The sequence below is a fragment of the Daphnia carinata genome, chromosome 9 (genome assembly GCF_022539665.2).
Source record: "Daphnia carinata strain CSIRO-1 chromosome 9, CSIRO_AGI_Dcar_HiC_V3, whole genome shotgun sequence".
NCBI lineage: Eukaryota > Metazoa > Arthropoda > Branchiopoda > Diplostraca > Daphniidae > Daphnia > Daphnia carinata.
In genome coordinates, this window is record NC_081339.1 from 7,756,364 (window position 1) to 7,775,825 (window position 19,462).

The 19,462-nt window shown below is 40.7% G+C and overlaps 1 protein-coding gene across 1 annotated transcript; it reads right to left on the reverse strand.

Moving 5' to 3' along the window:
• Positions 1-6,463: 6,463 nt before the first annotated feature.
• LOC130700813 (homeobox protein B-H2-like) lies at positions 6,464-14,816 on the reverse strand. The gene is made up of 4 exons (XM_057522800.2): positions 13,287-14,816; positions 10,686-11,058; positions 8,025-8,206; positions 6,464-6,759 (listed from the first exon to the last, which is right to left on the reverse strand). Exons 1-4 carry the CDS (start codon positions 14,113-14,115, stop codon positions 6,500-6,502), a joined length of 1,644 nt encoding a protein of 547 aa, XP_057378783.1. The 5' UTR covers positions 14,116-14,816; the 3' UTR covers positions 6,464-6,499.
• Positions 14,817-19,462: the final 4,646 nt, after the last annotated feature.

The following is a 19,462-nucleotide window of genomic DNA, read 5'->3' on the forward strand; positions in this document are numbered from 1 at the left end:
CACCACAAAAAATTGTGGCTGTCCATTTTTTTGTTGTTGTTGTTGTTTCTTATACACATCTTCAGATTATATCCCAAATTGCTGATGTAACAAACGCCATCACGTCTTTCCAGTTGCAAACGTCAGTGCATAGCCTCGAGGGTGGGCGTTGGCATTCCAATTTGAACTTCACTCTTCTCTCTCTCTTTCTTTTTTTTTTTTTTTGTTTGAATTCCTGAGCTCCTTTTTGTATACAGCGCTTTTGCTTTAATGAGGAGAGAGATGTATATTGTCGTGGGGTTTCCACAGTTCCGAACGAGTGTGTATTATTTTTAAATCATAAAAAAAAACAAAAAAAAACAACTTGAGGCAGCTGCCACTAAAGTTCATTTCCGTTTCGGATGAAACATCGCAAATGATGAGCACGACGGTATACATAGTTTCGGTATCAGCGTATATTACAATGAAACAACAGTTGACACCGCACGCCGTTGTTTGTTTAATTGTTATTACTTGGGATATAACCCTCTTCCATATGATATTATGCGATGGGTTTCGCATTATACAACCGTCGGGTCCCCCCCCCCCCCCCCAATTAGACAAACAATGAACCCGCAAAAAAAAAAAAAAAAAAAGAAAAGAGACTAAGGCCATAAAATCTTAGTCTGGCCTTCTTTTTTTGGATTGGTCGTGTTAACTTCGTTACATTAATATCCCCAAACGTGAAAATAAGTTAAAAAAAAAACAAAAACAAAAAAAAAACAGGAAACGAGTGGGATGAATATATAAAGTGCGCATTAAAGTAGGGTTTTATTATTTATTTTTTTTTTTTCGATGTCGTTTGACAGGAAACGGAGCTGCTTAGATTGTAATCCATCGATGATTAGAAGCTCGTGACATCAGTCGAGTCCTACGATCGTATATACTTAAGAACAACGAGGCCCTTTAGTTTGAAGCTTCTTTGCCCCCCATCCTTTGATCGAACGTTTTTCTTTTCTTGTTCCATTGTGTGATCTACGAGCTTTGAACGCTTCCGTTTCTCGTAGAGAAATTGGATTCTCGCTTACGGTTGGATGGACGCGGAATCTTAAAAAAGAAAAAGGTTATTACGTTGTCCGCGCATGGCAGAGACACGGGGCAAAGTAGCAAGTCACGAAAAAGAAAAAGACTTTCATTTCTTATATATACGCGTATAACGTTATTAGGTTTACTACAACACAGTGGCACCCCCCCCCCCCCTCCGTCTTTTCTTTAGTCTCTTGTATTCACGTAAAGCCTCTCTCTTGTGTGTTTGTTCCACGACTGAGCCCTGAATGTTCATCTGAGTGGTGTCACTTCCCGTTTCCATCTTTTTACTCTCAATCATGTCCCTTTTTATTTTGAACTGCCTGCTTTTGTGTGAGCTTAACCTGGCCTGCAAAGTGACGCAACGAGCATCACCATAACACAATGCGTATACATACACACACATATAGAAAAGCACCCCCATTTATTCTGTTCAGGACTTGTAGCGACGTTGCGTCCAGCCTACGAAATGAAGGGCCTAATAGGCCACACTATAGTTTAATGTCTTTGTATTATTCGCAGTAGCAACTGCGTTTGGTCTAATGGAACACACCATCCGAGACTAATGTCCAACACACACACACACACACATACACACAAAAACAGCAGTTTTTTGCCTTATGCACGCTCCGTCGGGATCTTAATCGAATTTGGGGAAAGATCCACACGTCTCGGGAACAACACACAGCTAACACGGCGGCTATAATAATGCAATAGGACATGATAGATTTATATTAAAGAGAAAGAAAGAGAGAGAGAGAGAGAGAGAGAGAGAGAGAGAACGCATGATGATAGAATGGGAACAAACTCGACCGTGAAGTGAGTGGGGGGAGGGGGACTATGTAGTGTTCTGTCTATCGTTTGATAAATAGAGAAAGCCAATAGACTGAGGACAAAAAAAAAAAAAAAAAGAAAGAAAACGGTAGGGAAAATAATAAAAACGATCAAATTGATCGTGTCCGTGATGATGGCGTGGTCGGGAAACGCTGGCGATTGGACACGGATCTCGCATTGATCCCCCCCCCCCCACATTTTTTTTTTTGTTTAACATGCCACTGATTTTTATGCATGTTTCTTCACGCAAAAAGCATGGGTTAAACGAAAACAGTTCTGTGTAGCATCAATAGATTTCTGCAATGGCGCACAAAAGGCCTCTTGTATACTCCAACCGGCCAAAAGAATTGCTAATTCAATGGATGGAAAATAGAAAAGGATGCATGTCTTTTGCTTGGAGGGGAGGGGGGGGGGGGGAGGCAAAGCTATACACATTACACATCGGAAGATATATAATATAATACATATAAAATACATAAGAAGAGACTATAGTTAGCTATTTCTACTCGATGGAGTCGGACGGGCGCAACGGAATCGAGCGGTGATAATCTGAAAGATTGGGCCGGCATGACGCTCGGCTGCCTTGCTTTTAATAGCGCACGCGCACGCGTCTCCCTCTTTTCTTTTTTTTTTTATTTTCTTTTATTTTTCTTTGATATTTCCTCTTAATGTAGTGACTTGCCGCATCGTTACGCACACACCCCATCATTCCTGCAACGTTCTGAAAATTGAAAACCATCGCCTCAATCACCCACTTTTCCTTTTGCTTTCCTGAAATAAAAAAAAAAAAAAGCCGCTTCTATTTATTGCATTTGCAACGGGTGCAAGCGTGAGCGTTTGCTTCATCCGTTTAACCATGTCTCTGAGTTTATATACAATCCGTGTTTGTACATATATATATATGTACCAGTCTTCTTTCCTATAAATAATCCCTCCACTTTTACATTGTGAGTTGTCTTGTGATTTGTTTTTTGTTTTTTTTTTTGTTTTTTTGGAGGGGGGATGACCCCCTTAGTAACATGAATAGAGCCTGATACTTCGGGGCTAGTATTTCATAAATGTGACACAAAAGAGGGAAAAGTTTGAGGTCAGTTGCACTCCATCAACGACGGGGGTCTGCCCGGAAAGTGCGACCGGACTCTGTACGAAGTTGAGCACAACAACAACAACAAGGAAAAGAAAAAAAAAAAAAAAAAAAAGCTTTGCCAGTTCGGTTAAAGAGTTGTTGGCTTTTTGGCTCTCAGTTCTGTGTATATATATGGCTGCCGCATTTTGCTTTTTTTCCGGATGTCCGTACGTCACTTGCTGACCACTTCCGCATATCACTGACTCCTCTCTCTCTCTCTCTCTCGCCTGTATGTATATATATATATATATATCTACTATAAATGTCCATTGTCTACAACTGTGAAGAGAAAGAGATATGCTGCATTTGCCTGTTTTTATTGCCAGCCCCAAAAAGCGTTGGGTATATAACACATACATACATGGCAGTTTTTCGAATGTCATGCACAAAAGGGGAGTCAACGGCAAAGGCAGGAAATGGACAGCGTGGCAGCGTGACAGTTTGGCTTGACTCCCGCGTTAAAAAAAAGAAAAGAAAAAAAAAGGGGGGTGGGTTAGGTGGGTGGAAGGGAGGGAAACCCCCAACTCTAATTCCGGACACATTACACCGATTGACACTAGATCGACCACACAGCGCGAAGCAAAAAATCCTGTACACACACGTACTAATGTATTATAGAATTATTTTCGGCAAAAAAAAGGATAGAGAAAATACATTTCCGGTATAAACATCGTGATCGCATTCAATGTCCGTTTTGCTGGCACTGTACGTAAAACACCATTTTCTTGTAGTGGCCATGTCGTTCGTACGCGGAGACTTGAAATCGAAAGCTCTGCCGACGTACAACGCAAAGCCAACGACTGAGAAAATAGAGTCTTTCATCATTTGACATCTCCCCCCTTTGAATTTTCGTGAAAAAGAGCGGCCATCGGTCTACCGTGAAAAGCCCCATCGCTTTCGTCTTACACGACGAGCCCCGACGATGTTAAAAAAAAAAAAAAGTTGGACTCCTTTTATCGGATGTAAACGGAAGTCGATGCCGACTAAAAGGACCTGCCTCTTACATCCCCCCTTTTTAAAAATGGTATATAACACATTTGATCGTGATGCGAAGCACTTATATAAAGAAATCAGATAGATAGATATATATGCATTTATACATAACCATCGACAAAATAGCCACGTCTATTTATTTGAAGAAGAAAAAAAAAGAGTTATTATAGATGGGTTCATGTATTTTTTTTTTCTTTTCACGGTCGCTCGATTCCCGCTTTCGTCCGCTCCACTTGGCCAGCTGAACTGATTTTTTTCTTTTTATTTTATCCACAGCGAAAAAAAGGTCGAGCACAGTTTCCGGTCCTTGCCCCGTTTCATGTCCGGGGCTTCTTTTCCATTTTCGTCGTTTTTCTCTTATTATTCTTGTCTTTCTTTTTTTTTACAGCTCTTAAAATGTGTATCTATACATACAAGTCCTTTTTTTTTGTATTGAGATTGCGGCCATCCGTTCCGATATGTACATATACACACACACACACACACACGAAAGTATATAGGCCCTTCCAATTGGCTATAAAAGGTCCAGGGTGATGGCATCGTCAGTTATATATGTTTATCCAGTTTCCGCACTTTTGACCTCTTCTGCTGCTTACACATGTCCTGTGCACTCGAGTATATAGACCCTGTTCCATTCTTATAGATTTATAATGCAATCATTTGAATAAATTAACCTTTTTTTTTTTTTTTTCCTTCTCCCTCTCTCCATCCCCTACATAACGAGAGGAGAAAAGGCTAAATAAGCGTAGAGCTATCTGTATACAAAAGAGGATTTGATCGTGTGTCGTATTAGCTTTGCTGCTGATTTCCTCTGTGTGTGTGTGTGTGTGTGTCCCTTTTTTTTTTTTTCGTGTGTGTACCCCTTCTTTCCTTTTTGGCTGACGTACAAATAGACAACACAAACACAGACGACGACTCATAAAGAGCATTGAATGGATTGGACACACACACACACATACAAAAAAAAGATGTTAAAAGAGATCGTGAGGGGGAGGGAGGGGATCTTCTTTTATTCTTTCGCCCCCCCCCCCTTTCTCTGCGTGTGTGTGTGTGTGTCTGATACAATCGTCACTATCACAGTGGCCATCATAAATTGGCTCGGTAACAACCGGATACACTCCATTCTCCATGGGATCTCCTCTTAGGTCCTCCTCCCCCTCCCCCTTCTCTCCACTAGAAGAACCTCCGCATTATAAAAGAGTTTTCTCGTTAGATTCAATTGGTCCCCTCTCTCTCTCTCTCTTTTGTGTGTGTGTGTGACTATATAGATATATATACATATTACCATCGTATCATGTATTATATCATTTCTTATTCTTCTATCTCTCATTTTTTTGTTGTTGTTGTTGTTGTTGTTGTCTCTCTTGCTTTTTCTTTTGTTTGTTTGTTATTCAATACATACACAACATACCGCACAATGAGCTCACAGCACATAAACAATATAATGACGTTTGTAATAATAACATAACACCGTCGGGGCTATCGACATTGGGCCTGGTTCTCCTCTTCTTTTTTTTTTTTTTTTTTTCAATGGTGTTATTAATACGAAATCAAATCGAACGTTGTAAAAAATTGTGTGGGAAGAGAGTTCGATGATCAATCAATTTTTCTTTTTAGGCATTGACGTGTTAACAAATGCATTTATAGACCCTGCGTGTGAGGTCTCCCGCAAATCCAGTTTGGCTCTGCCCTTCGTCTGGAAATCTAAATCTACGATTGATCGAAAAAAAAAAACAAACAAACAAACAAATGCTTTCCAATCATCAGCAGTGCTAAATCTATTCGTTATTTTTTTTTTTTTTAGAGGGGCAGTTTGTAGACATCTTTCACAACTTTTTATTTTCGAAATAAAAAGTGTTACACGTGTGTGACCCTTTGTTTGGTTTTGTTTTTATGCCAGGCCACAATTGCTCGATCCTACCCTTCCAGGCTGATGTAATTAATAATTAACTAAAAAAAAAAAAAAAAAAAAGAAAGAGAGAGAAAGCCAAACAAAACGTGAATCAACGCAAAACATAATAACACGTACACATTATACACGTCGATTATTTTTTTTTAATATCTATATAGGTTTAAACACAAACGCATCAATTGACGCTGTAACTTAAACAAATCGCCTCGTTTTGAATGGAACAAAAACCGCAATCCCGATTTATTCTTTTTCTTGTTCAAAAAGGGGAGTTGCGCAATTATTTGTGTTTGTTTTTTGTTTTTTTCTTTTCATCATCGTCGAAAAAAAAAATAAAAAAAAAAAGAAAACAAAACGAGAATTAAAAAAAAAATAAAATAAAATAATTCCGACATAAAAGAACTTGGTTCTCATCGGTTTTTGTTGTTTTGTTTTGTTGTTTTCTTTTGCGTCGAGATTCACGAACGAATCTGTCAGGAGGAATGCTTGAGGCTATTTATTCTTTTCTTCTTTTTTTTTTTTTTGGGGGGGGGGGGGGGGAGGAAGTTTATCGTAATTTTCAATTTTTTTCATTTAATTTTTTAAGAATGTCGTTAGGTTTTCTCAACACTGGACGGCCGGCTGAGATTGCTGTTGGCGGTGGCCACTGCCGCCGAATTACTCAACAGCGATGACGAGGTGGACGATCGCTGTCCGGGACTATTGTTGCCCGGCATAGACAACACGCCCGCTGTGCCGGCTCCCGCCGACGACGGAAAAGCCCCACCCCTAGGCGCTTGTTGTTGCAGAGCCGTTGGACTCACTCGTTGACTCAAAGCAGCCGCCGCTTGTCGGTAATACATATCCAAAGCACCTGCAAAAAAGAAATTGTTTTGTAACAATAGATATTAACTAATGAGCGTGGGTGTGTTCCATACGCACACACCACGGTAGTGGAATTAAAAAAAAAAAATGGATGGACTAAAGTCTTGTGTTGTTTTGTTTTTTTTTTCTTTCGGGGCTCGTTAAGGGCCTGATGGACTAACGTTTAACCGCGGGAATGTTTCTGACTAAACTCCCCGTCGTTTTCCCGACCACTTTGAGCCATTCATTTGGATAGTTACGCAGTTGTATTTCAAGAAACAAGCCGCGTGTTCACTTGCCGTTTAGTTTCGAAAGAGAGAAAAAAAAAAAAAAAAAAAAACAGAACCGCCTCCGTTCCAAAATTTTGAAAAAAAAAAAAAAATTATCATTTTCCCCCCGATGGTGAGAGGTTACATAAGATGACCCATTTCTTACGAAAAAAAAAAAATGCACGCGTAATAATCGGCGCTAGTGTTTTTCGTGTTCATCTTAAATCGCCGTAACCTGTCTACCAATAAGCGGTTAATTACATAAGAGAAGTTAGAATAAGAGAAACGAAATTAGTCGTTCGTGAACGAGGACGATCTTTCGTGTAAGTTAAAAAAAAAAAAAAAAAAAAAAAAAGGAAACTCTTCCTAGGGAAGGGCTGCCGTATATAATATTTAACAGACACGCATCACGCACGTCAAACAACAAGCGACGCTCTTTTCCTAACGTTAATCTGCTTGTCCGGTGTAATACGGTACGCCCATTCTTGTCGAATTAGTTTTTTTTTTTTTTTTTGTTTTTTTTTTATTCTTAACTTCCTAGAAATATGTTCGCAGACGAATGAAAGTGAAGCACGAATTTCTTGACTCTGCTCCCTCGTGTGTCTCTTCTGATTTCGTAACGGACCGAATCGAAACATCGAACACCATTTCCGAAGGTTTTATGCATAACACAAGCGAATAAGAATTTCAGTTAATGGTACACATATAAGCCTTGCGGGCTAACGTTCCAGTTCTTTCTTTTTTTTTTGGCACATTATAGCGCCCAGGTGGAATGTTGTTCGATAACCACAAGTTGCGAAAATGTGTGCAAGTCTATATGAATTAAATCGCTAACACATCGTCTCCTATTTAAAGGGCCTTTTGCGGGACTTGAGCGAACCACCGTGTGAACGGGACTTTCGATGTGAAATGCAAATTGCGTTTGCAACCGTTCAGTCTATACGTGCGCGTAACGTCATTAAAGTGTAATAAGTAATTGAACGTTATAATAATAATGCCAACTCACTGGTAGGTAAGGCGTTGAGATGCGGTCCGGCTGGATAGCCCCACGGAGCGTACGGCGACGACGCGGCTGCAGCGGCCGCTGCGGCCGCCGCCGAGCCGGCGTAGAGACGTTGCAGCGTCGCGTAGTTACCCGCTTCGGCCAAAAGCTCCAATCCGACGGCCGTCTGCCTTTTCCACTTGGTCCTTTTTTTTTTTTTTACACATAATCCGAGGAAAAAAAAAAAAAAGGAAAATTTCAAGACATGAAATAACACACCACAAACAGTACGCGAATCCGACATCAATTAAGGTCCATAAAAGTAGCTCAACATTTGTTGTGTGTGTGTGTGTGTGTGTTCGTAACGACGTGTGATAAAAAGAAAGGTTTCATTTCCTTGACGACGACATATGCTCAATAAGGGCAAAGTTTTTTTTTTTTCATTTGATTCTAAAAGATAATTGCTCCAGCCATTCGCATTGGCTCGCGTCCATTTATTATTTTTTTTTTTTTCAAAGGGAAATAAAAAAATTTGACATGAAAATGTCGGAGATAATTGTCGAGGGAAAAATCGTTCGTTATTGGAACAGACACACACAAAATGATGTGCTACTTTACTGTAATGAGACAATCAAATAATATATGGCTCCCCCATCAAATGTGGGTATGTAATAATGAAACATCATATCGCATCATATTTTTTTTTTTATTTGTCAGTTCTCCAATTATCTTTTTCTCTTTCCCATAAGGTAAAATTTCATGAGATTTTTCTTTGCGGGCGGTATTTAAAAATTAATTTTTTTTCTTTTTTATGGGCAGCAGGGACATCCGCTGGTCAACTAGAATGTTCTAATTTAGAAATGACAGAGTGCATCAACGTTGGCGTTACACGTAAAAGTGAAAAGACCATCATCGTTTGCTGTGCGCTCGTTAAAAGCCTCATTTAAAAAAAAAAAAAACGAAACAAACCAAAAAAAAAAAAAAAAAAAGAATATTAACCCGTGTCTATAATTACACTAACTTTGGAAAGAAGCCTTAACAAGCGGATTATAACCGACAGCTGAAATAGAAATATTTAAATAAAATACACGCGTGAGGCTCTACCGGTTATGTAATGGCCTCTTTAAAAAGAAAAAGAAAAAAAATCCGTTAACTGAACACCCAACGATCTAAAATGAAATAAACTGCAAGAACTAATGGCAATATCGATCGCGTCCAGGTGTCGATTGTTTTGCGCAGAAGCCAATCGCTTCTTTCAATTTCAGCATTGCGCATGCGTTGCTTTTCTATATCGACGAGAATAGAGAAAAAAAAAAAAAAAAAAAAAAAAAACAAGTGCCAAGCGATCAATTACACCCTCTTCCACCCTCCTGGGCGATGCTCATCCCTTTTATTCTCCCTTCTCTCTTTTTCCTATATATCGTTTGGCTGCGTGCAACTCTGTTCCAATGGGCGGAGTTGAAAGGAAGCCTCCTCTTGTTTTCTTTGTCGTGATATGATGTCATAGGCTGGGGCTCCCTTCTCTGCGTATAGGGGAAGGATAGCTGTTCGTGGTCGATACGGGGCGTGTGTTTGGGTGGTGGCACTGTGCAATGAACGCAGAGCAGAGATGCTGCTGCTGTCGTTTAAGCTCGAACGCAAACAATCCCACACAATGCAGAGAGAAAGCTTGAAAGTGCTTTACATTAGATTGGGGTGTGTGAGGCGAGAGATGGATGGGAGGGAATTGGAACGTCGAAGGGACTACCAAAAAAAAAAATGTATAAAAGAATAAAAAGGCTTTTAAAAAAACAAAAAAAACAAGGAGAGTTTCCTATTGGATAGCGGCTGTTCTCTAATGGCAGCAGTCGGTAATGGCGGCGTCTGGCGTCGGACCACTTTTGTTTTTTTCTCGTCCATTTTTATTGTGTGTCTTCTTCTGTTTTCCTTTTTTTTTTTTTTTTTTTTTGTAGGTTGGGGCCCTTTGTCTTTGTCGCGACAAAAGATGATGACCTCTCGTGTGTTGCCACATAGAAACAGCCCTGTCAGACACACACGCCCCGTTAGCCAAGATTGAACCTCGCCCAATAAATGGGGTCCCTCATTAAAAAAAAACAAAAAAACGACATGTGTCTTTATATACCCTGACGTTTTCGATGGCATTAAAATACTTTGCGATTTAAAAAGTCTGATTTGATATTTTCATTGTTGACGCGCATGCGCGCGTCATCCAATCGTTCCAGACTGTGTAAGCAAAAAAAAATCACAATAGACGCTTAACTCCCGTCTACCGAGTTTTCCACTCGACCGTTATAGTCTTTTCTTTCTTTCTTCCTTTTTTTTTTTTTAACAGTTCACATAAAAAAAAAAAAACAAGGTACGTTCATTTCCGATAGTTTTCTGCAGATTTCACGACTTCTATTCGAATGTCGACCAAACAAATCCCAACAGGAATAATAATAATAACAAAGTCCCTTCTATCACATAGTTTCTTTTTACATATACATACAGTACCGTATAAACTTAAAAAAGAAAAAAAAAAAAAAACGAAACGAGCCTTATGTTAACAAAGACGCTCGTTTTTAAAACAGCGTTTGCGCTTATGTTATGCGGGCATTTGTGTTCAACTCTTAAAAAAAAAAAAAAAATCAAATGAAATCTGGCGATCTCTCTGACGTCAATGTCAAAAATAAAGAAGTGCCATACCTGCGATTTTGGTACCAAGTTTTCACTTGGGTGTCGGTCAGGCTGAGTTTGGCGGCCAGTTCCAGCCGGTCTTGAACGCTGAGGTACTTTTGCCGCTCGAAACTCTTCTCCAGCGTCTGCAGCTGATGATCGGTGAAGGCCGTGCGGGCTTTGCGCTGCTTCCGGCCGCAGGACGACGGAGACGGCTGGGAAGAGGCCGGTCGCGATGAGGAATTTCCAGCTCCTCCATGGCCTCCTGTTCCGCCGCCTCCGCTCTTGCCGGCCGCCCCCTCCGCACCTGCCGAAACCTTGCCGCTACCACCGACGGCATTTCTCAGCTCCTCCTCTTCGTCGTCGTCCGTCTCCCCGTCGTTTCCGTCCTCCTTATTCGTCACTGTTGGTACGCACCAAACGACACGATAATTTTAGTTCTTTAGAGAAAATTGAGTCGAGCCTCCCATGCCGGCCCCATTCATTTTCCGATCAGCGGTCAAACGCGCCATCACAGTGCATCAGTTTCAAACAATCAATATGGCGATGAAACGGAGCTAAAAATGCAAGGGAAAAACGAACACAAAAAGGTGGGCGATGTGCGTCTAACCGCACGCACGATATTGTCCATCGTTTTTTTTTTTTTTCTTAATGGAGATCGATTCCCTTTTAAATTTCCTTCCTAAATTTTTTGTCTCTTTCCTTCTTTCAACCGCTCAATTTTTTCCCAAGATAAGCACCGCAATGACTATTATCCTATACATAATTTAGGGGATATTATTTTATTGTAATATCCGCCCTTCTCTAAGGAAAAGGTACTATAACGCAATTCAACAATCGGATATGCACAGACACATCTAGCAGCTCCAGGTATATTAAAACTGTCTGTTTGTTTGACGGCAGCAAAAATCTAACGACAATCGTTGACTGTCTCTCTCTCTCTCTCTCTTTCTTTTGAAAAAGCTCCGAAGATCGCGTGCGTATTTTTCCTGCTGAATTTTTGAAAATAGGAAAAACGTCATCGTGTAAGTCGATGTTTTTCGTTCATGACAGCTTGTCAACTCGCATATAATAACACACGGTCTCCATTACACGCAGAAAGCCCCTGCAGCAACTGAAGCCAAATGTAGACATAACAAGGCGAAACATTTTGAATTAAAAAAAAAAAAAAATCTACGATCATAACATTAAAAAGAAAAATGAATGGGCAGGCCGCAGGTGACTTGGAGAAATTCAATGAAAAAAACTCTTGACGGACCGCCGGCTGGACCTATTGAATATTTCCCTCAAACTCTCTCAAATTGAGGTATAAATAAGAGCAAAACGAAATTTCAAAAGAAATAAAAATAAAAAGGTTTCTCTGTTTCTCTGTTACAATCTGATCGCATGATCAAGTTGTTTGATGGAAATGGTTTGGAAAAATCAAAAAAAAAAAAAAAAAAAAAAAAAAAAAAAAAGAGAAGGGACTTGTGACGTGCGTGACCGGATAGGTCCCCCCACTCTTTTTGTCTGTGTGTGTGCGGTTCCTCGGTGCTTCCTTCAACAATCCGACATGAAACAAAAACAACTTCCGGCCTAACAGCGAAAAAAAAAAATAAATAAAAAGGGATCAGCAGGCAAATCGCGCTACACACACAGAGAGAGACGGAAAGAGAGAGAGAGAGAGAGAGAGAGAGAGAGAACATCAGCAGTGAGGGGGAGGGTAGAACAGGAAAAGACAAGGCAACAAACGATTGCTCAATGTCAAACTAATTCGTCCGCCTCTTTTGTTATTACATTCGACAAATCCTCGGCCGTGATATGGCAAATGTACACGACGATCATCAACGAATTTTCGTATATACCTTCATTTGCATAGCTCATTTGAGCTGACGTCTGGCGTCATCATCGGTGAGTTAACATTGGACAACGGACGCACACAACCGACAAGCAGCTCTAGATTCCGCCCCTCGCAGCCTGTCAGATCGTAAATCTCTTTCTGATGAGAGACCCTTTTATGTTAAGGCGATATGAAAAACGAAATGATTGCGGCTGCGCTAAATATGCATAACTATTAAAAAAAGAATGAATCGATTCACGGGGAAACGGCTTCAGGCGTGTACAAAAGAAATCCCCCCCCCCCCCTCTGATTGGACTTAAATATGCAAGTGCACATATTTCCTTTTCATCCCAGTTTAAGATGGGGAGGGTGGGATAGAAAATCATGGAAGGAAAAAAAAAAACAACAACAGGGCAAAAGTAAAATAAGAAAAGGTTTTGATTGAAAGTGTCAGACGAGTGATAGGCGAGTTGCGTGTCTAGCTCGATGATGATTTCAATCAGCTGGCTATCATATATTTCTTTGCGTTATGTGTATGTGTGTACGAAAAACAGCATAAATATCTGCGCTGCAAGGATAAACCGTTGCCGCTCTTATGCTCGCTGTATTTGTTTTCAGAGCTAATGATAGAGCTGTGATCCAATCACCGCCAGGCAAAACAAAAAAAATCCCCCCCCCCCCCAACGAACGCAAACTAAAGCGCCAAACAATTGCCATTCTTTTACGGTCAGACACGCATCAAACAATAAGAACGCCCATTAAAAAAAAAAGAAAAAAAATAATAAAAATAAATGAAATATGCAAGGACTCACGACTGTTGGTTTGACGGCTATTGTAACTGGCATTCGATTCGACGTCAACCTCTGAATCAGCGTCCTCTTCCTCTTCGGATTTGCTGTGCGTGTCTCTTTGCCTAAGAAGATTATGATGATGGCCACCGCCTCCGCCGCTGTGGTGGTGGTGGACGGCCTCCATCATCGACGGATGCTGCAGTAAATGGTGATGATGAAGGTTATGCAGCCCGTGCGGTAGCTGATTGAGGTGTTGCGGCACGTGATGATGGGCGGCGGCCGAGGCAGCCATCAGGGCAGCCGCCGTTGCAGCTTGATGAGACGCCCCCTGATGGTGAGAGTAAGCTCCCAGCAATGGATGATGATGCTGGCCGTGCTGCTGGCCGTGCTGTTGAGGCTGCGAGGCCGGGTCCGTCCATCTGGACGAATTGAGAATGTCTCCGATCATAAAACTCGATCGGGCTCGCGTTACGAACGCCATGGCGGCCAGCATCGAGGCTGTGTTCTGATCGGGCATGCCCAGCATTTTAGCAGCCGCGTGACTACTCTCAATGCTGGCCCGGCTGGGCGAACTAGCGCCCGAAGACGAAGCTGGAAGGCCAGTTGTTTTGAGAGACCTGCCTCTCTGTTCGGATTCGGCGGCCGATTCAGCAGCTTCCGATAATCGAAATCGTTTGTTATTGTTGTTGTTGTTGTTGTTGTTGTGGTGGTGGTGGTGGTGGTGGTGGTGATTGCTGGACGACTGATGCGAACTCGATTTGCGTTTGGAATTGCACAGCGACAAGTCAGTGGGCGAGGTGGACGCCGATCTGATGACTGTTGTGCTTTTGATTTTAGTCGATGATTCCATCACTGCGACAATTTAATTCACAGCACACGAATCAAAAAAATGTTTCACTGTGACTTTTAAAATTCCTCTTTCTTCTTCTTTTGATTCCCTAATTCACGCGTTCGAATACACGCAGCTGGACACTGGCACGGACGCACATCAAATGAAAGCCGGACGCACACGAAGCAGAAAGCTATTTTTCGAAAAACGGTCGGGTGTCAAATGAATCCGTTAACAACGTTCAAAGTTCAAACTCGAGAAAAAAAAACAAACAATAATAATAATAATAATAGTAATAGATCAGATGGCAAGTTACAAACAGGGTCCGCTCTTTTTCATAATAGGTTTTCGTCCGCAGGGTCGAGGCGTCGGGCGGAAACTGATGGACGTAAATAACGTGCGACTGGCTGATCACCAGCACCACACAGCGCACTCACACACACACACACACACACGCACACATGCAGGCCGTCCTACACTCCTCCCACACAATGGTTTGTTGCGGTGATTGGTGTGTTTCGCTTTTGATGTCTCTCTTTTTTTTTTTTTTCTTTTAAATGGCGGCCGTCTGCGCTTGTTAGCCCAATCTTTTTCGTTTAAGGTTTGAAGTTTGTTTTGTTGTTTCCAACTTCAATTAAAACAGGAGAAAGAACAAAAAAAAAAACGTTACACAACAAGAAGTGGGCGATGAGAGTAAACTCTTTTAAGAAGAAGAAGATGAACGGGGAAAAAAAAAAAAAAACACTTGACGACACGTGACCGGTCTGGCCGGCGTTCGGCAGTAAACTAATACGGTGGCATCAACCGCGCATAGACAGCAGTGCAGAGTGCTGTACACACGGAATTGAGAGAGAGTTCCAACAAGCAACACCCCAGCGGGGGTCTCTTGTGTGTGTGTGTGTGTGTGTGTGTGTGTGTGTGCCTACACACAGAGAAGAAAAACGCTAGCTCTCAGCTGATATGTTCAAAAAAAAAAAAAGCGAACACACGCAGCCCTCCATCAACACTTATTTTTTCCTTCCTTCTTTTTTTTTTTTTTTCTAGTGGTGACGGTCGAGGATTGAAAATTAAAAAAAAAAAAAAAAAGAAGGTGGAGGTTCTTTTGTATTTTTGAGTGATATGTGCCATTGCCACAGCGGTGTGTATAGGTAGAGCATAAACACCGGCGGCGGCTAAATAAGGGCAGAACCCACACACACGTCTAATTTTCGCTTCCTTCTCCTATTCTTTTTTTGAGATATGCATAAAAGAGAATGAGACAAAAATAAAAAGGGTCGCGTTTCGTTTCCTCTTCAAGTGTTGCTTTTTATTTAAAGATATAAATAAAACCTACTATCAAACTTATAGTCGTGCAGGGCTTTGCGGAGATATTGTACACCAGTTAACGGTAATCACCTCGAAACGGAAACGGTCACACAAATCCGCGCGCTCGAGAATGAAACAAAAAATGGAGAACGTTTGCAATTAATATCTTTTGATCGAAATCGATGTCTATAAAAAAAAAAAAAAAAAAAAGGCCAATATCAAATGGAAGGAGCTATAAATATCCTCGATGTTGGCCGGGCTATATAGTGCGCATCGAAAGACAATATAGGAACTGATGGAAAGGGACTTTGACTTTGAGACTCTTCTCGCCTTTCAGACCCGGGGCAAACGTACCGAATCAACTTTTGCCAATCTAAAAAAGAAAAAGGGCGAATGCATAACAAGAGCGGATAAAATTAGAAACATATGAAATGGAACAAGTGGTCAAATGTAATGTGATCCGCGTTATAACTGGCCCTGTCTAGCGCTATTAATAGAATACATTTTTTTTTTTTTTTTTATGAACAAGAAAAATAACGATGGAAATAGCTCCGCTCGTCATCAGCAAAGTCATTCGATATTGTTGCACACACATGTAGACCCCCATCTTTCTCGTGTGATAACCTTCTCGGCCACCAACGCCATTCTTGTTTCTCGGTTTACCAATTCGAGAGCTTTACAGAATGCTGCCCTTTTATTCCAAGGAAAAAGGGGAAGGCAATTGCTGTTGGCTATTTGAAGACTACATTCGAAATGGTTTGCATTCCAGACGGCTGATGATATGTCCATCAAGATTTTCTTCGCGAAAAACAAAACGGGGCTAAAGTTTTACGAAACGCGATTTGTTTGCTAGGAAATGAAATATCAATTGGCGATATCAATCATCAACAAATCTATATACGCTTTTTTTTTTTTTATTTTATTAAATTTTTATTACCAAATGATTATTATGGAATAGTCGCTTTTAATGGCCATAAAACGAGCCACTTGGTTTTGGCGTCTCTTATTTCTTTCTTTTTTTTTTTTTAACTGGAGCCAAAAGGAAACGTCTCTCAGTTTCGATTTTTGTTTTTATTCTTCTTTTTAGTTTTTGCCTTTTCCACGAATTTATTTGCTTTATTACAAGTCCGTTCCAGAAACCGCAACAATTCATTAGCTGCTCATTTGTGCCATCAGCAACTGCTGTTGTTATGTGCCGCACTCCCATTCCCGACCAAAGGAATTCCTTCCAGCCGTTCGGGGTGTAAATATAATCAATGAAATTTGAATCCGCGGGTACTCGTTAAAAAACAAAAAAAAAACAAAAAAAACAAAAAAAAATATAGCTTAACTGAAGACCAAGGGCTTGTTTCGTCCTTGCCACGGCTTCACATAAGAGACAACAACAACAAGCAATTCGCTGCTGAACAATGAGGCAATTAAGCTACCGAGAAAAACGAAAAGAAAAAATGGGAGTATAAAAATGAGCGGGCCAATTTAGCACCGTAAAATGAAACAAAAAAAAAAAAAAAAGCTGCGCTCAGACGTGAAAATATCATAACCATATAGTCGCCCTTTCTTTTGATATCGAGCTCGAATTTTTTTTTTTTTAATTTTTATGATCGCTTGCTGAGCTGGCCGAGAAGTTGAGCCGCTGTGAGAACCACCGGCGACCCGCTGATTGCTGAATGTTGTTGATGAGTCGGGTCTGTCTACTTTCTCGATAGTCGTCCCGCTTTTTTTTTTTTTTTTTTTTTTTTTTTACAGTCTAATTTAGTAGATAAGAGGTCTTGCTTTCTTTCACATCAACGAGAAATTGTCGTCGCTGTTTATCCTTGTTCAAATGTCATTTTGGACAACAATCAAATACGAAAATGAGGAGGGCTTTCACACAGTTATTTATGACGCCATTTTATTTTTCTTTCTATTTTCGACAGGGGGGAAATGTTTTGTCTACGCATCCCTTGTCTGGACGGCTCCTATTCATTAACGAACCGCTATGTCTTATACGTATAGCCGAGGTATCAACACATTTAATACGAATTCACGTATCGTTTCATTTGATTTGAATACAACAGACAAACAGCACGTCTAAACAGCGCTGCAATAGTTGCACGTTCTCTACGAGGCGGTTTCAAATTCCAGTTATAAAAAAAAAAAAAAAAAAAACAGATATCCGTTATACTTGGAATTACCTTTACGATGACAAAACCGAAATGGCCCGTGTTAGTCATCGCCCTGATGGCCAATAAAAAGAAAGGCATATCGAAAATTGTCTTTATAAACAACCACAAAGAGCAACAACAACAAAGAAAAACCCACCCAATAACTCACCTGATTTTGTTATCAATACCCTCGCAAGCGCACGTATACATAAAAGGGAAACAAATGAAGAATTGATTGTTTTTCAAGGTCGTGACACGAAAAGCTATGCGCAAAATGGCTAGCGGCGTAACACGTCTAGTATGATGGGGGCTGCCGCGGTGATTGTTATATGTGTGCTTACGTGTGTCGGACGATGGCTGCTGGTGTTATGGCTGCCGAAAAACAAAACAAAACAAGGCCATCAAATAACAATCTGCATACATTATTTAAAAAAGAAAAAAAAAGAAAAATAAAGGGAAGCCAGCGATCCGATGGGCGGCCACATAGAGAGAGAGAGAGAGGAGAGTAAATGCGTCCTAACACACACACACACAGACACATAAGAAATAGACACACGTGTAGAGCGGCTCTAATCAATGCGAATCAGAAGAAAATTATAGACGGGAAAGACAGAAGGGCTCCATCGGCGATGGATGCATGTTAAGACAAAAAAAAAAAAAAATTCCGAAACGTTCGAGAATATTGAAGGGATAAAACAATGGGGCCTTTAAGCGATACGTTCAGGTGTGTGTACAGGTACATAACCGCGAGGTGACGCGCCTCAGTCATTGCGAAACAAAAGCAAAAGTTCACATTATAAATAGCTCGAGTGCATATCAGCCATGATTATTTTATTCGGACTACCTACGTCTTGTCTATACAACAATCGCAATAGCTATTAAATTCTAGTTCAACCCGACATCTACGATTGTCTTCAGGTAAAGAAAACCCAGTTCTGGACGTGCGCCAATCATTGCGTAACATTCGATAATTCCTCAACGGATAGCATAAAAGAAGGAAATGAAAAAAAAATCGTTCCTTTTTTTTTTTGACATGATCGTTGACAATAGAAACCCAACTTTATATAGCGAAAACAACAATGGAAAACATTGCCCTATGTACGTATAGTTGACTGTATGCGTATCGTCTTCCGCTTGTTATGTCACATAAGGAAAAAAAAAAATCTATGGCGAGTCGTCATAGACATTGTCGTATACTACGTCCGCATATAAGCTACAAACATCACGTTGACTAGCTTGACACTTTTCAATTGGCTGAGTGAAAAGAAACGGCCACTGTAGAGAAAGAGGCAAAAACTTTAACGATAATGGAACGGAAGTTGTGTCCCGCACGACGGACGCTGTACTGTCACCTATACGATATAAAAATAACGGAGGGGGGGGGAGAGAGTCAATGCAATTCACGTATAGCCGCTTGTTATTATCATTAGACGATAAGGTGGAGAAGGGGGGGGGGGGGAAGAGAGATGATGGAACAATCACGCCCGCTACAGTCGCCCGCTTTTTTGACATGTGAAAATTTAACCTTGTTTCCAGCTGCTAGACGCAGCCATGCAAGAACATCAACTTCCTCTCAGGGGGAAAGGCAGCTGACAATTATGATGTTCTCATTTCGAACCCCCCGGTAGCGACCATTTGATTTGATTTAAAACGGGCACGCTTTTTTTTTTTTTTTTTTTTTAATTCGTTCAATTTTTCAACAGTTTCTGCAAAACAATCCAATTTTGGGAATTCTTTTCGATTCAATTGTCCAATGGCTTTGGGCAGTTTGTCGTTTCAAAAACTATCGCCCATTTCGACTGGACAGGTGCGCACGTTACCGTCTTTTTATGGAGAAACGATTTCGTTTATTTTCCCATGAATTATCGTCTACATCGATAAACTAAAACACGAAGAATACTATGGAAATTTTTAAAGAA

Coding starts and splice junctions, on each gene's coding strand:
- LOC130700813 (XM_057522800.2), bottom strand. CDS start 14,115: ATGGAATCATCGACTAAAATCAAAAGCACAACAGTCATCAGATCGGCG. Junction 11,059..13,286: donor TAGCCGTCAAACCAACAGTC/GTGAGTCCTTGC, acceptor GCGTACCAACAG/TGACGAATAAGGAGGACGGA. Junction 6,760..8,024: donor TCTCAACGCCTTACCTACCA/GTGAGTTGGCAT, acceptor TCTTTTTTGCAG/GTGCTTTGGATATGTATTAC.